The sequence below is a fragment of the Hylobates moloch genome, unplaced genomic scaffold, assembly GCF_009828535.3.
Source record: "Hylobates moloch isolate HMO894 unplaced genomic scaffold, HMol_V3 SCAFFOLD_6, whole genome shotgun sequence".
NCBI classification, from domain to species: domain Eukaryota; kingdom Metazoa; phylum Chordata; class Mammalia; order Primates; family Hylobatidae; genus Hylobates; species Hylobates moloch.
Genome location: NW_026652281.1, coordinates 105,378,047 through 105,395,107, shown reverse-complemented (window position 1 = coordinate 105,395,107; position 17,061 = coordinate 105,378,047). Strand labels below are relative to the sequence as shown.

Genomic DNA, 17,061 nt, shown 5'->3' with positions numbered 1-17,061 from the left:
GGCCGAGACAGGCGGATCACCCAAGTTTGGGAGTTCGAGACCAGCCTGACCAACATGATGAAACCCTGTCTTTACTAAAAATACAAAATTAGCCAGGCGTGGTGGTGCATGCCTATAATCCCAGCTACTTGGGATAGGCCGAGGCAGGAGAATAGCTTGAACCCAGGAGACAGGTTGTGGTGAGCTAAGATCACACCATTACACTCCAGCCTGGGCAACAAGAGCAAGACTCCGTCTCAAAAAAAAAAATAAAAATAAAAAAGACTAAAAAGACTTTTAGTTCTCAATAGGTGAAACCAAACTCAAGACTTCAGGCACAGTTGACAATAGGGATAAGGCACCATATTGACCCAGCGAGACAGTGAAAGTCTACATTATAAACTGAAAAGGTCAATTTCCCCCACCCAACTCACTGTCCTGCACTTGGGTCCTACACACCTAAATGTCAACAACCATTGAGGAAGTCCTTGGCCAAAAAGCCAGATACAGAAACAAACAAAGAGAAAAAGAGAATTTTTTTTCAACAATTGACAAGCTGACCCTAAAGTAAGGAAATGCAAGGAACCCAGAATCACCAAAACAATCTTGAAAAAGAACAAAGTTGGATGACTAACACTTTCCAATTTTAAAACTTAATACAAAGCTACAGTCCTTCAGGCTCAGTGGCTCCCAGCACTTTAGGAGGCCCAGGCGGGTGGATCACTTGAGGTCAGGATTTCGAGACCAGCCTGGCCAACATGGTGAAACCCCGTCTCTACTAAAAATACAAAAATTAGCCAGGCATGGTGGCAGGCACCTGTAAACCCAGCTCACTCAGGAGCCGAGGCAAGAGAATCGCTTGAACCCAGGAGGCAGAGGTTGCAGTGAGCTGAGATAGCACACTGCACTCCAGCCTGGGAGACACAGCGAGATTTCATCTCAAAAAGAAAAATAATAATTATTATTAAAGAACTTTTGACAGGAGAAAACAACATCACATCAGACTGAGCAAGTGGCAGCTCCTGCAATATCTGAAGCACCTGATCACTTTTATCACCCTACCTAAGCAACAACCTTTCAGACCTGACAGTCTTCTGGAGGCTAATAAGCTGAACCACTCATTTGCCTTTGAGTGATCCAGAGCAAGTTACTTACCGAGAGGATGGAGAGGAAAAAGCAAACTAAGTTTCTTCCTGCTATACTCTCACAACACAGAATACTACCTCTTTTTTTTTTTTTTTTTTAATATTTAGAGACAGGATTTCACTATGCTGCCCGGGTTGGTCTCAAACTCCTGGGCTCAAGCGATCCTCCTACCTCTGCCTCCCAAAGTGCTGAGATTACAGGTGTGAGCCACCGTGCCCAGCCCCACAGAATACTTCTGACACCAGATGTGTGGGAGCCCCATACACCAAGCAAGCAATCAATTCTGCAGCTGGCAGACACCAGCTGGGCGTCCTCTAATTCAGTTCCTACACTATCCACCTGGAAGTAGCATCAGATCCCACAGGTTTAGTTCCCCAAGACTGCCCCTGACTTGCGACGTCAATTGCAAGCTCCAGGTTGTTTTGCCGGTGCTTCTGACCAACCAGCTATAAATCGAGGTTCTTAGGATTGATAAATTTGCTAGAGCAGCTCACAGGACTCAAGGAAACACTTTATTTGCATTTACTGATCTATTATAAAGGATATTATGAAGGATACAAATGAAGAGACGCTAGGGCGAGGCATGTGAGAAGGGGCACAGAGCCTCTAAGCCCTCTCTGAGGGTGCCATCCTCTAAGAACCTCCACATGTTCAGCCATCCAGAAGCTCCCCAAACCCAGTCCTTCAGGGTTTTTATGGAAGCTTCATTATGCAGGCATGATCAATTAAGTCACTGCCACTGCAGATCAAGTCAACCTTCAGTCCCTCTCCCTGTCCCAGAGGCTGGGTGTAGAACTAAAAGTGCCAACCCTCTAACCACAAAGCTGGTTTCCCTGGCCACTGGCCCCCAAATCCTGAGACTATCCAGGAGTCCCCAACCAAAGGTCAATTATTAGCACACAAAAAGACACTGACCAGGTGTGGTAGCTCACACCTGTAATCTCAGCACTTTGTGAGGCCAAGGCAGACAGATCACCTGAGCTCAGGAGTTCGAGACCAGCCTGGCCAACATGGCGAAATCCCATCTCTACTAAAAATACAAACATGAGCTGGGTGTGGTGGCATGTGCCTGTAGCCCCAGCTACTTGGGAGGCTGAGGCACGGGAATCGCTTAGAGGCTGCAGCGAGCCGAGATTATGCCACTGCACTCTAGCCTGGGGGACACAGCGAGATTCTATCCTAAAAAAAAAAAAAGACACTGATCATTTGGGAGATTTCAATGATTTTAGGAGTTATAGGCCAGGAAATGGGAGGAAGACTAAATATATATTTCACAAAATCATACCTACCCTCTCTAAATCTCAGTTTTCTCATCGGTGAAATGAACCCAATAATAGTACTTACTTTATAAGATTATTGTACTGACTACATGAATTCAGGTAAAGCAGAGGACACACAGTAAGAGCTCTTCAAATATCAACTACAAACGAAACCACTTCTCGATACTGAAATTCTTGGCTCTGGCATTACAAGCACCTCAATTCATAAAATTCTTGACCCAGCTTTGAGTCAAGAAACCAGTGAACACTGCTCTTGAGATGAGAAGACCTGTGTAGAAGGAGCCAGGGAAAAGCAGAAATTACTCACCAGTATCAAGATTTTATTTCTTGTTTTAAAAAATTTTTTTCGATATAACCCATGGGTTCACAAAGATTTTATTTCTAATTAACCAGCTGTAGAAACAGGCAGAGCTTATTTCTAACTAGAGATCAACCTTGCACCCACTTCTTTTTTTTTTTGAGACGGAGTCTTGCTCTGTCACCCAGGCTGGAGTGCAGTGGCACCATCTCCGCTCACTGCCAGCTCCGCCTCCCGGGTTCACGCCATTCTCCTGCCTCAGCCTACCGAGTAGCTGGGACTACAGGCACCCGCCACCAGGCCCGGCTAATTTTTTGTATTTTTAGTAGAGATGGGGTTTCACCGTGTTAGCCAGGATGGTCTCGATCTCTTGACCTTGTGATCTGCTCACTCGGCCTCCCAAAGTGCTAGGATTACAGGCATGAGCCACCGCGCCCAGCGTTTTTAGTTTTTTTTGAGATGGAGTCTCGCTCTGTCACAATCTCGGCTCACTGCAAACCTCCACCTCCCGGGTTCAAGCAATTCTCTTGCCTCAGCCTTCCGAGTAGCTGGGATTACAGGTGCCTGCCACCACACCCGGCTAGCTTTTTGTATTTTTAGTAGAGATGGGTTTCACCACGTTAGCCAGGATGGGCTCGATCTCCTGACCTCGTGATCCACCCGCCTCGGCCTCCCAAAGTGGTGGGATTACAGGCGTGAGCCACTGCGCCGGACCTGCACCCATTTCTTGAAAGATATACAAGGAAAAGCTCTGTCCAAAAGATTCTCCTTTTCTTCACAGGCTCATGCTACTCCAACACTAATGCTTCTTTCTTGGCCTCCCTCCTCTGTCCAGCATTGAGTTACTACCTTCCATTCTCCAAAGGCCCATATTGAAAAACAATCAAACAGAATCAACTTTGGCAAATCACATCCTTACAAAGACTAAGCACGGAAAAAGAGAAAACGGGAGGGAGCAGGGAGGTACGCTATTGGAAGCCCCGTGGAATTATAGGCTAAGAATAAAAGAGGCTGACTGGAAAGCAGATCTGAAGACAAAACAAGAAGCAAAAGGCGTGGGTGCCTTGAGGAAGAGGACGGGCCCTAGGTCAGGACTGCCATGTCTTGGTACTTGTTATTTTTTATTTAATTATTTTTGAGATGGAGTTTCGCTCTTGTTGCCCAGGCTGGAGGGCAGTGACGCAATCTCGGCTCACTGCAACCTCCGCCTCCTGGGTTCAAGCGATTCTCCTGCCTCAGGCTCCCAAGTAGCTGGGATTACAGGTGTCGGCCACCACGCCTAGCTAATTTTTTGTATTTTTAGTAGAGACGGGGTTACACCATGTTGGCCAGGCTGGTCTTAAACTCCTGACTTCAGGTGATCCACCCACCTCAGCCTCCCAAAGTGCTGGGATTATAGGCGTGAGCCACCGTGCCTGGCTGGTATTTTCTTAACAGTTATTATCAGTAGTAATGATTTAAATCACTGAATATTTGCTATAAACTGCGGTGGGGTGAAAAACAGGGAACTGCAACCTTCTAAAAAGATTTTGGTTAGAATCTAACCTGTCCCATCATCTAGGGGAAACATCTTCCCTTTTGTTCCCATCTCTCAGAAATTCCAGAGCCCTAGCCAGGTGTGGTGGCTCACACCTGTAATCCCAAACACTTTGGGAGGCTGAGGCAGGAGGATCACTTGAGCCCAGGAGTTCAAGACCAGTCTGAGTAACATAGTGGGACCCCATCTCTACAAAAAAGTTAAAAATTAGCTAGGCATGGTGGCACATGCCTATATTCTCAGCTACTTGGAAGGCTAAGATGGGAGGATCACTTGAGCTCAAAAGGTTGAGGCTGCAGTGAGCCATGATCATGCCACTGTACTTCAGCCTGGGTGACAGAATGAGACCTTGTCTCAAAAACAAAACAAATATAGAAGAAAGAAAAGAAATTTCAGAGTCCATAATGTGGAGTCCTAATAAGATAAGTAAGCAACAAAGAGGAAGGGGCCTCAGGTGGGGGAAAACCATGGACAGTTGTTCTGAGAAATGATTAATCACAAACAGCCCTCAGAAGCATCGATCCCCACATAGCCCCCTCCAACACGACCCTGTAAAACTTCCCTCCATCCCCTGCCTCTTTGCAGACAGCCCTTTCTCTGCTGTGCTGCCCATTGCTTTCTTGCAACGTGTTTTCACACTTTAATAAATCTGCCTTTCTTAATGGTAAATTCCCTTTCTGCCTGTGACACATAATAGTCCTAAGGGACTCAAAGTCGCTCAAAAGCAACTCACTGATTTGATGCCAGTGGGAGTTTATATAGCCACTCCACCCATCTTACTAATGATAAGTGGTAGAAGGACCAGATCTGGACTCTGAAGACCAAGATTCAAATGGCCATCTCTTTCATTTCTTAGCTATCTGACCTCGTGAGGGTCACTTCACCTCACCAAGGTTAAATGTATAAAATGGTGGGATGTCTGACAAACAACATGCATTCAATACATGTTTGAAAAAACCAATACATATTTTAAACATAAAAAGCCCATTATCCATCCATCCTGGAGGCCTTTAAACTGGATGCCAACCCAGGAAGCCAGACTAATTCCAGAAATTGGCACTCAAATTGATTTCAGGGGTGCTATAAAGATGCACAGTTGGAAGAGTAGCCTCATTAAGAAAAAAAGAAACCCATTAGCTTGTGGTTTTCAAAAAGATTAAAAAAAAAAAAAAAAACACTATTCCAGCACTTTGGGAGGCCGAGGCAGGCAGATCACTTGAGGTCAGGATTTTGAGGCTAGCCTTGCCAACCTGGTGAAACTCCATCTCTACTAAAAATACAAAAATTAGTTGGACACAGTGGCAGATGCCTGTAATCCCAGCTACTCGGGAGGCTGAGGCAGGAGAGTCACTTGAATCTGGGAGGCGAAGGTTGCAGTGAGCCAAGATCGTACCACAGTACTCCAGCCTGGGCAACAGAACAAGACTCCAAAAATAATAACATAACATAACATAACATAACATAACATAACATAACATAACATATAACATAACATAACATAACATAACATAACATAACATAACATAACATAACATTATAGGATCCCTAGAAAAGCCTCTCTCTGAAGGTGACGGCTGAGTAAAGATCTGAGGAGGTGAGGGAAGGAAGGGGCCATGTGGCTGAATAGGGGCGAAGTGGTCCAGGCAGAGTTCAAAAGCCCCAAAGCAGGAGTACCACTGGCAGGTTTTGGGACCAGTCAGGAGGCCAGTGTGGCTGGGGGGGATTGAGTAAGCAGGAGTGGAGAGAGGAGGTCAGGGTGGTGGTGGGTGTGGGAGAGATCAGGTCATGGAAGGCTTGCAGGTCATTGTAGGGTATTGGTTTTCACTCTGGTTAAGCTGGGACAATTGGAGGGTTTGAGTTGGGCAGTGGAGTGGACAGGATCCACCCTGCCTATTAACAGACTTGCCCTGGGTCCCGTGTGGAGAAAGTGAAGGCCAGCCAGGGTGGAAGAGGGAGACAAGTTAGGAGGCTGTTGCCATCATCCAGGGGAAAGATGCATCCAGGGTGTACTCTCCAGTACAGCCAGTAGGCTTTGTGGACAAGCTGAGTTCGATGTGGGGTGTGAGAAGAAGAGACAAGTCAAGGGTGACTCCAGGATCTTTGGCTTGAACAACTGGAGGAATGGAATTTTCATTAACTGAGATGGGCAGGGTTGGGGCTCAATTTTGTTGATGTTGATTATAAAATGCCTGATAGGAATCCACGTGAAGATATTGTGGGCAATTAAATCTAGACGTCTGGAGACAGGCCTAGGCTAGACATACACATATGGAAGCTGTTAGCATGTGCACAGTATTTAGAGTTAAGAGACTGAGCCAGCTGCAATGGTTCATGCCTGTAATCTCAGCACTTTGGGAGGCTGAGGCAGGAGGATGGCTTGAGGCCAAGTTTTCAAGACCAGCCTGGGCAAAAGTGAGACCCCCCACCAACTCCCTATCTCTCCAAAAAGCAAGATGGAGTCTCGCTTTGTCACCCAGGCTGGAGTGCAGTGGCGCGATCTTGGTTCACTGCAACCTCCATCTCCCGAGCTCAAGCAATTCTCGTGCCTCAGCCTCCCGAGTAGCTGGAATTACACACATGTGCCACCACCCCCAGCTAATTTTTGTATTTTGGGTAGAGATGGGGTTTCGCCATGTTGGTCAGGCTGGTCTTGAAATCCTGACCTCAAGTGATCCACCCGTCTCAGCCTCCAAAAGTGCTGGAATTACAGGCGTGAGCCACCACACCTGACCAGGATCCTATTTAAACTGCAACCTACATCCCTCTTCCCTGTTTTATTACAACATAATACATATCATACTTAGTTATCAATGTGCCCTTCTCTAATAAAATTGAAGATCCACAAGGGTGGGGATCCTTGCCTTTCTTGTACTGCTATATTCCTGGCATTCAGAACAGGTTTGTCCAATAGAAATAAGATGAGAGCCACAAGTGCAAGCCACATTTATAATTTTTTATTTTTCTAGGAAACACATTTTAAAAAGAAAAAAGTGCTGGGTTTCAAGTCAAGGTTAAGTGGGAAAAAAAAAAGACAAAAAGGGGCCGGGCGTGGTGGCTCACGCTTGTAATCCCAGCACTTTGGGAGGCCGAGGCAGGCGGATCACGAGGTCAGACCCCTCTTATAAAAAACAAAAAAAAAAAAAAAAAATTACCAGGCTGGTGGGGGCCTGTATCCCAGTACTGGAAGGTGAGGCAGGCAAAAAGGTGAAACTTTTCTTTTTCTTTTTTTTTGAAACAGGGTCTCACTCTGTCACCTAGGCTAGAGTGCAGTGAGTGGCATGATCACAACTCACTGCAGCCTCCACCTGCCGAGGCTTGGGTGATCCTCCCACCTCAGCCTCCTGAGGTGGGCGCCACTGCACCTGGCTAATTTTTGTATTTTTTGTAGAGACAGGGTTTCACCATGTTGCCCAGGCTGGTCCCAAATTCCTGGGCTCAAGCAATCTATCCACCTCGGCCTCCCAAAGTGCTGGAATTACAGGCATGAGCCACCATGTCCGACCAACTATTTTTTTTTTTTTTTTTTTTTTTTTTTTTTTGAACCCAGGCTGGAGTGCAGTGGCGCGATCTCGGCTCACTGCAAGCTCCGCCTCCTGGGTTCACGCCATTCTCCTGCCTCAGTCTCCCGAGTAGCTGGGACTACAGGCGCCTGCCAACACGCCCGGCTAATTTTTTGTATTTTTAGTAGAGACGGGGTTTCACCGTGTTAGCCAGGATGGTCTCGATCTCCTGACCTTGTGATCCGCCCGCCTCGGCCTCCCAAAGTGCTGGGATTACAGGCTTGAGCCACCACGCCCAGCCTAGACCAACTATTTATAATTATGTTGTATTTGACTCAATAAATCCAAAATGTTATCATACATGTTTATACATTATATGATCGTTTACTATAACATAAAAAGTATCAATGAGACATTTTACTTTTCTTCATGCTAAGTCTTCAAAATCCAGAATGTATTTTATGCTCACAGCATAGCTCCAGTGCTCAACAGCCCCATGTGGCTAGTGTACACCACACTGGACTCTACAACAATGCCTGGCCAAGACAGAGTGGGTACTTACAAATATTCATTGAATGAAAGAATGTTTTCCCAGGAAGAGGAAGGTATGGTAGAGTACAGCGTTTTCTAAACTTCATTTACTCATATTCTACATTCACAACTTTTTCTGTGTGATCTTTTTCCTTAAAATGTCACACTTTTTATTCCTGAAAAATTATGTAAAAATAAAACTTTCAGTTGGGCATGGTGGCTTATGCCTGTAATTGCAACACTTTGAGAGGCCGAGGTGGGAGGATCGCTTGAGCCCAGGAGTTTGAAAACAGCCTGGGCAACATAGCAAAACCCCTGTCTCTACAAAAATTAGCCAGGTGAGGTGGCACCCACCTGTAGTCCCAGCTGTTTGGGAGGCAGACACGGGAGGATCACCCGAGCCCAGGCAGGTCAACGTTACAGTGAGCCGTGATCGTGCCACTGTACTCCAGCCTGGGCAACAGAGTGAGATCCTGTCTCAAAAGAAAACAAAAATAAAATTTTCTGTTGTGTCAATAAATGAAAATGAATGGATATAAGGATTAAGGGCCTGGGCTTGAGTCCCTACTCATTTACTAGCTCTGGAATCTAAAGTAAGGACTTCACTAAGCCTCAGTCTCTTCATCTGATATAGGGACAACACTGACCATCCCAATTTCACAGGGAAGGTTAAGTGAGATGTTGGTATACACTCTTTGTAAATGGGAAAGTAATCATGAAGTGAAAGAGACTGAGAAGCCAATCGAAGCTTTCTCTCGAGCCTATTTTCATATGGACCAATGACACAGATAATCACAAGCTTCTCTGACAAGAAAAAGAGTAGAAAACCTGGGTTCAAATCCCTTGTCACCACTTACGCCGGTGTGACTTTTAGAAATGCATTTATTCACCAAATATTTATCAAGTGCCCACAACATGCCAGGCACTAGGCTAGTAGCCAAACAAAACATGAAACCTGCCACTGAAGGATTTGCAATCTAGCAGGAAGAAAAGAGGCCAGCAAACAAGAAAGAGCGATAAATTGTTTTAAAAATCAAGTCGTCTCTCTTAAGTCTGTTTGTTCCCTGTGAAATGAGAATACACCTTCCCAACCTCACTCATAGGCGCTGCTACAAAAACTAATTTTTAAATGTTTGTCAAATAACTCCAAAAAGTTGAACTCATAATAAATACATTAGGAAAGTACTTTTTCCTACTTGTAACCCAAAACGATGCTGGCTGCTGTGAATGTCCAGTTTGAACATTCGTTCCAGTTACAACGCACTCATCAAACCCCTTTCGCTTCTGCAAATTTTAGTAAACATGAGAAACAGGAGGATGAACAGGCTTTAACAAAGTATTCAATCTCAAAATCATGATCCAGGTCACAGTTCTAAGGAACATAACACAGACCTCTCAGCCACCCTACCTAGTTACAGTTCGTCAAGATAAGCAGTCACAAGATAAGCTAAGGGAAACTGAATAATTTAAACGGAAGAAAAAGTCATAAAGCAGTCTAGGTAGACACTTCTCTGTCCAAGATTTCAGCAGTCACTATGTTGCTGAGGTAACGCTGGGCTAGGTCAACAGTGTAAGCTAAAAGCCATTTTTACGCGCAGAGCAGAGTGCCCACACTTCTTTTTTTAATTTATTTTCTTTTTTTGTTTTTTAAAGCCTCGATGATGGCCCGTTCAGGGAAAATCTCAAAGAAAAATGAGCTGAAAGGCTAGGCTTCCAAGAAGTGGAACCCTATCCACGCAGGACTAAGTGGGCGCGAGGGAAGCAAGACGATCAAGATTCTGTGATCCCTCCTGAAGTTTAAAATCTGAATGGGACCGTCATCAAAGTCTCGGGTAACAATCATTTCCAAAGAGGAAGGAAGGGAGAGACTCTCAGACGGGGTCCTGGCAGCATCTTCTTCCCTCTGGCTCCACGCCATAAACCCATTTTCAGGCACCCCCTTCCAGCTCAGTTCCAAGTCGCCCCTTCCCCTGGTCCCGATCCCTCCACAAAGATCGCTCCTCTCCATGCCTGGGCACCTAAGCTCCTCTCCCCTTCCGGGAGGGCTCGCTCCAGCTGCACCCTTGGCGGCCGGGGCACCCATTTCGGAGCAGCCCCCAGCGCCGGCCGCGGCGCGCCCACCCCGCTCGGGCGGGAGCCGGGACACCCCTCCTCGGAGGCCGGAACCGCCGCGCCAGGCCCCTCCCACAGGAAGCCGCCGCCCCCCGGCGCCCGGGCCGCGCCGCCCCCGGCCCACTCCGCGCCGCCCGCCGCCCCCGGCCCGCCCCGCGCAGGCAGCCAGCCCGCCGCGCCCCCCGCGCCAGCGCTCGCTACCTGCCGTGGCCACAGAAGCGGCGCCCAACTCCTCTCCTACTTCCGCCTTCCACCGCCCGCACTCGGGCCGGGTCACGTGACCGCGCGCGGTCACCTGACCCGGAAGAGGCTGGCCACGCTCGCAGGTGCGGGCAACCTAGGCCTGGCCTGGGCACATCTGGCCTCGAGGAGGCGTTTTTATCGTCTCTGTATTTGAAAGTGGAAGGGCTTTCTGCTCACCGGATGGTTCCAGGCAATCAAATAAATTGAGGGCTCACTGAATGCCATTTACTCTGCCCATCAACCTTATGGAGGCAGGGACAAGTACTAGCCCCATTTTACAGGTGAAACGAGACCTTCAGTCTATTAAGTCAGGAAATACTTAATTGAGCTCCTTTAGTAGGGTTGCCAGATAAAGTACAGGACACCCACTTAAATTTGAATTTCAGATAAACAACAGTGTAATATGTATGTCCCAAATACAGAATGGGACATATTTATACTAAAAAGTATTTGTTGATTATCTGAAGATCAAATTGAATTGAGTATCTGTATTTCTATTTCCTGGCAACCTTACGCCTATTATGTGCCAGGCACTTTTCTAAGATCCACAAACATCTCAACTTTTGTGGGGCATCTGTCCTTGTGACATGAAGCAAAAGTACAAAAGCTTAAAAACTCCTGCTTGGCTCCATAAAACGCCGCTACACACTAATCTAATCGCATTCCCTTAATCTACAACTACAGGGCACAGAGAACTTAATGAATTATACTCCAGGTAGGTAGGTAGGTGGATAGATAGATGATAATTTTTTTTTTTTTTTTTTTTTGAGATGGAGCCTCGCTCTGTCGCCCAGGCTGGAGTGCAGTGGTGCAATCTCAGCTGACTGCAACCTCCGCCTCCCCAGTTCATGCGATTCTCCTGCCTCAGCCTCCCGAGTAGCTGGGATTACCAGCGTGCACCACCACGCCTGGCTAATTTTTGCATTTTTAGTAGAGACAGAGTTTCCCCATGTTGACCAGTCTGGTCTCAAACACCTCACTTCAAATGATCCGCCCACCTTGGCCTCCCAAAGTGGTGGGATTACAGGCATGAACCACTGCACCCAGCAGAGAAATATTTTTTTTTAAGAGATGGGTCTGGATAGGTTGCTTCGGCTGGGCTTGAACTCCCAGCTTCAAGCAATCCTCTTGCTTCAGCCTCCCAAGTAGCTGAGACTACAGGCGAATGCCACTGTGCCTGCCCAATAACTTCATTTATTTATTTATTTGTTTGCTTGAGACAGAGTTTCACTCTTATAGCCCAGGCAGGAGTGCAGTGGCTCAATCTTGGCTCACTGCAACCTCTGCCTCCCAGGTTCAAGCAATTCTCCTTCATCGGCCTCCCGAGTAGCTGGGACTACAGGCACCCACCACCATGCCTGGCTAATTTTTGTATTTTTAATAGAGATGGGGTTTCACCATGTTGGCCAGGCTGGTCTCAAACTCCTAACCTCAGGTGATCCACCTGCCTTGGCCTCCCAAAGTGCTCAGATTACAGGTGTGACCCAATGCTCCCAACCTCCAAGAACATTTTAAATCGACATTCTTGACTGATGTTCTGGGCGAGTTGAATGAAGGCTCAGTTTAATCACCATTGATTAAAATTAATACTAATGCTGTAATTAGCCTCAAAGACTTTTACTAATTATTCTGTTATTTTTGGGTCTTCGAATTTGGATGGATTCTATCATGCATACAAACTAAGTTGGTTGGTGGGGCACGGAGGCTCACGCCTGTAATCCCAGCACTTTGGGAGGCAGAGGCAGGTGGATTACCTGAGGTCGGGAGTTCGAAACCCGCTTGGCCAACCTGGTGAAACCCCATCTCAACTAAAACTACAAAAAAAAAAAAAAAAAAAATCCGCTGGGCGTGGTCCGGGGGCAGGTAATCCCAGGTACTCCACAACCCGAGGCAGGAGAATCTCTTGAACCCAGGAGGCGGAGGTGGCAGTGAGCCATGATAGTGCCTCTGCACTCCAGCCTGGGCGACAGAGTGAGACTCTGTATCTAAATAAATAAATAGGTTGAACACTTAGTCTCTACTTTTTCTAGTACCACTCCAAATCCAAGAGATTAACTTTCAAGGAGATACAGTCCTGTCTTTGTACAATAAACCCTATATTAGTCTCATTTATAAAACTACTATAACTAAAACTTCTCCAGTTCCATTGATGGCAGTTTTACTAATTCTGTTCTAGATAAATTAGAGACTATTTCCTTGACTTACTAGCATTTGTTGGTTTTGGTTTGTTTTCTTCTTTCATATTTCATCTTTTATCTTTTGTTGCTTTTTTTTTTAACAACCTGTAGAAAAGATTTAGTGGCATCTGAGTAAGTGTTCACCAAACAGGAGAAGGGACAGGCAAAGAGCACGCACTGCACATTAAAAGAATAAAATCTGACAGGGTGCGGTGGCTGGCACCTGTAATCCCTGCACTTTGGGAGGCCAAGGCAGGCAGATCAGACTGTCAGGGGCTCGAGATCAGACTGGACAACATGCTGAAAACCCATCTCTACAAAAAATACAAGTATTAGCCGGGCATGGTGGCGCACGCCCGTAGTCCCAGCTAATCAGGAGCCTGAGGCTTGAGAATCGCTTGAACCTGGGAGGCGGAGGTTGCAGTGAGCCAAGATTGCGCACTAGACTCCAGCGTGGATGACAGGGTGAGACTCTGTCTCAAAAAAAAATTGATATGATAAACTAGAAAATGAGAAATAGCCTCCAGCCATACTCTGTTAGGACAGGTAGCACAGGCACGTTCCAGATAATGAAAAGACTGAGTGGTGAGAAAGGTTGAGCCAGGTGCAGTGGCTCACTCCTGTAATTCTAGCACTTTGGGAGGCTAAGGCAGGTGGATCACCAGACATCAGGAGTTCAAGACCATCTGGCCAATATGGTGAAAGCCCATCTCTACTAAAAATACAAAAATTAGCCAGGCATGGTGGCGGGCACCCATAATCTCAGCTACACAGGAGGCTGAGGCAGGAGAATTGTTGAACCTGGGAGGCAGAGGTGGCAGTGAGCTGAGATCGCACCACTGTGCTCCAGCCTGGGCGACAAGAGCAAAACTCAGTCCCCTCCCCGCCACCTCAAAAAAAGAGAAAGACCGAGTTTGGGTAATTGCTGAAAGGCGACCTTCAGAAGCACTGAAGGATTTTTGGGGTAGGACAGATCAATGACAATTGAGGAATACAATTGGAGTGAAGACTTAATGAAGAAAGTTTGGATGAAGACCCAAGTCAACATTCAGCAAAATTCACCGGATCTTATAATCATAAAATTTCAGATTTGCAAGGAAACCTAGAAGTCACTAAATACACCTTCTGTTCAATTCAGCAAGGAATTATTTGCTACCAAATTATGTGTGTTGCTTAGGGAGATGGGGTGAGACTATTAAGACAAATTAGAGAGACTCTGGCCCCACGTTGCTCAAAATGAAGTTAAGGCATATAAGCAGCAGTCAGTATAACAGAATGGGTAATTACGTGGCTCAGGAACAGCACCATGGCTCACGCCTATAATCCCAGCACTTTGGGAGGCCAAGGCTAAAGGATTGCTTGAACCCGGGAGTTTCAGACCAGCCTGGGCAATATGATGAGACCCTCGTCTCTACAAAAGTAAAAATGAAAAAATTAGCTGGGCATGGTGGTGTGGGCCTGTGGTCCCAGCTACTCGAGAGGCTGAGGTAGGAGGCTCACTTGAGTCTGGGAGTTCAAGGTTGCAGTGAACTATGATCATGCCACTGCCCTCCAGCCTGGGCGACAGAGCAAGACTCCGTTTCAAAAAAAAAAAAAAAAAAAAAAAGCTTTTCTCGGGACGGGAGAGGACGTGTAGCGTCGCTGTTACTCCAGAGACCAATCGGTAGAGGAGAAGTCAAGGTTAGAGGGAACTGGGAGGTACTTTGCTGTCTTCAATCGAAGTTGAGGGTGCAAAAATGCAGAGTAATAAAACTTTTAACTTGGAGAAGCAAAACCATACTCCAAGAAAGCAGCAACAACATCACCACCAGCAGCAGCACCACCAGCAGCAACAGCAGCAGCTGCCACCACCTCCAATACCTGCAAATGGGCAACAGGCCAGCAGCCAAAGTGAAGGCTTGACTATAGACCTGAAGAATTCTAGAAAACCAGGAGAGAAGACCTTCACCCAGCGAAGCCATCTTTTTGTGGGAAATCTTCCTCCCGACATCACTGAGGAAGAAATGAGCAAACTATTTGAGAAATATGGAAAGGCAGGCGAAGTCTTCATTCATAAGGATAAAGGATTTGGCTTTATCCGCTTGGAAACACGAACCCTAGCGGAGATTGCTGGACAATATGCCACCCTGTGGAAAGCAGCTGCGTGTGCGCTCTTCCTGCCATAGTGCATCCCTTACAGGTCGAAACCTTCCTCAGTATGTGTCCAACGAACTGCTGGAAGATGCCTTTTCTGTGTTTGGCCAGGTAGAGAGGGCTGTGGTCATTGTGGATGATCAAGGAAGGCCCTCAGGAAAAGGCATTGTTGAGTTCTCAGGGCAGCCAGCTGCTCAGAAAACTCTGCACAGATGCAGTGAAAGCTCCTTCCGGCTAACCACATTTCCTCGTCCTGTGACTGTGGAGCCCACGGACCAGTTAGATGATGAAGAGGGACTTCCAGAGAAGGTGGTTATAAAAAACCAGCAATTTCACAAAGAACGAGAGCAACCACCCAGATTTGCACAGCCTGGCTCCTTTGAGTATGAATATGCCATGCCCTGGAAGGCACTCATTGAGATGGAGAAGCAGCAGCAGGACCAAGTGGACCACAACATCAAGGAGGCTCGTGAGAAGCCTGAGACGGAGATGGAGGCTGCACACCATGAGCACCAGGTCATGCTAATGAGACAGGATTTGATGAGGCGCCAAGAAGAACTTCGGAGGATGGAAGAGCTGCACAACCAAGAGGTGCAAAAGCTAAAGCAACTGGAGCTCAGGCAGGAGGAAGAGCACAGGAACCACGAAGAAGAGATGCGGCGGCAGCAAGAAGAAATGACGCGGCGGCAGCAGAAAGGATTCAAGGGAACCTTCCCTGATGTGAGAGAGCAGGAGATTCGGATGAGTCAGATGGCTATGGGAGGTGCTATGGGCATAAACAGCAGAGGTGCCTTGCCCCCTGCTCCTGTGCCAGCTGGTACCCCAGCTCCTCCACGACCTGCCGCTATGATGCCAGATGGAACTTTGGGGTTGAACCTATCAACAACTGAACGTTTTGGTCAGGCTGCTACAATGGAAGGAATTGGGGCAATTGGTGGAACTCCTCCTGCATTCAACCATGCAGCTCCTGGAGCTGAATTTGCTCCAAACAAACGTCGCCGATACTAATAAGTTGCAGTGTCTAGTTTCTCAAAACCCTTAAAAGAAGGACCTTTTTTGGACTAGCCAGAATTCTACCCTGGAAAAGTGTTAGGGATTCCTTCCAATAGTTAGATCTACCCTGCCTGTACTACTCTAGGGAGTATGCTGGAGGCAGAGGACAAGGGAGGGATGGTATTAAACAAGTCAATTCTATGTGGTATATTGTTTAATCAGTTCTGTGTGGTGCATTCCTGAAGTCTCAGATGTGATTGTTGAGGGCCTGGGGAAACCATGGCAAAGTAGATCCAGTTAGAGCCCATTAATCTTGATCATTCCGTGTTTTTTGTTTTTTGTTTTTTGTTTTGTCCATCTTGTTTCATTTGCTTGCCCCACCCCCGAGATGGAGTCTTACTCTGTCGCCCAAGCTGGAGTGTAGTGGCACGATCTCAGCTCACTGCAGTCTCTGCCTCCCAGGTTCAAGCTTGTGCAGGCTGATCTTGAACTCCTGACCTCGTGATCCCCCGCCTCGGCCTCCCAAAATGCTGGGATTACAGGGGTGAGCCACCGTGCCCAATCTCACTTGCTTTCTTATCCTTACACTCCCCCAGTCCCAGAGAAACTGCCACATACATCACAAAAACCAAACATCCCGGCCGGGCGCGGTGGCTCACGCTTGTAATCCCAGCACTTTGGGAGGCCGAGGCGGGTGGATCACGAGGTCAGGAGATCGAGACCACGGTGAAACCCCGTCTCTACTAAAAAAATACAAAAAATTAGCCGGGCGTGGTGGCGGGCGCCTGTAGTCCCAGCTACTCGGAGAGGCTGAGGCAGGAGAATGGCGTGAACCTGGGAGGCGGAGCTTGCAGTGAGCCGAGATCGCGCCACTGCACTCCAGCCTGGGTGAGAGAGCGAGACTCCGTCTCAAAAAAAAACAAAACAAACAAACAAAAAAAAAAACAAACATCCCCCAATGACCTTAGCCCCACTGCTCCATTCACTCCCAGGTGAGAATTCAGGCAAACGTCCACAAAGTTCACAAGCAACATACATATGGTTCTTTTATATCCCATATATTACCCCTTTATGTCCTAAAGAAGACATTTTCTCTTAGAGATTTTCATTTTAGTATATCTTTAAAAAAAAA

General features: G+C 46.9%; 2 protein-coding genes across 3 annotated transcripts in view; one reads left to right on the top strand and one right to left on the bottom strand.

The window, feature by feature from the left end:
• WWP2 (WW domain containing E3 ubiquitin protein ligase 2) overlaps nt 1-10,655 on the bottom strand; it is a 188,404-nt gene extending 177,749 nt beyond the window's left edge. The window contains exon 1 of one of the 2 annotated variants that reach the window (XM_032157790.2): nt 10,585-10,655. The gene's annotated coding sequence lies outside the window, so the exon portion shown is untranslated. The remainder of the gene's footprint in view (nt 1-10,584) is intronic. The other variant, XM_032157791.2, reaches the window with a different exon arrangement.
• A 3,761-nt stretch (nt 10,656-14,416) lies between these two features.
• LOC116471449 (non-POU domain-containing octamer-binding protein-like) lies at nt 14,417-16,040 on the top strand. The gene is given in 2 exon segments (XM_032756003.2): nt 14,417-14,910; nt 14,912-16,040. Coding segments are annotated over 2 exon segments (1,404 nt in total). The 5' UTR covers nt 14,417-14,539; the 3' UTR covers nt 15,945-16,040.
• The last annotated feature ends 1,021 nt before the right edge of the window (nt 16,041-17,061 follow it).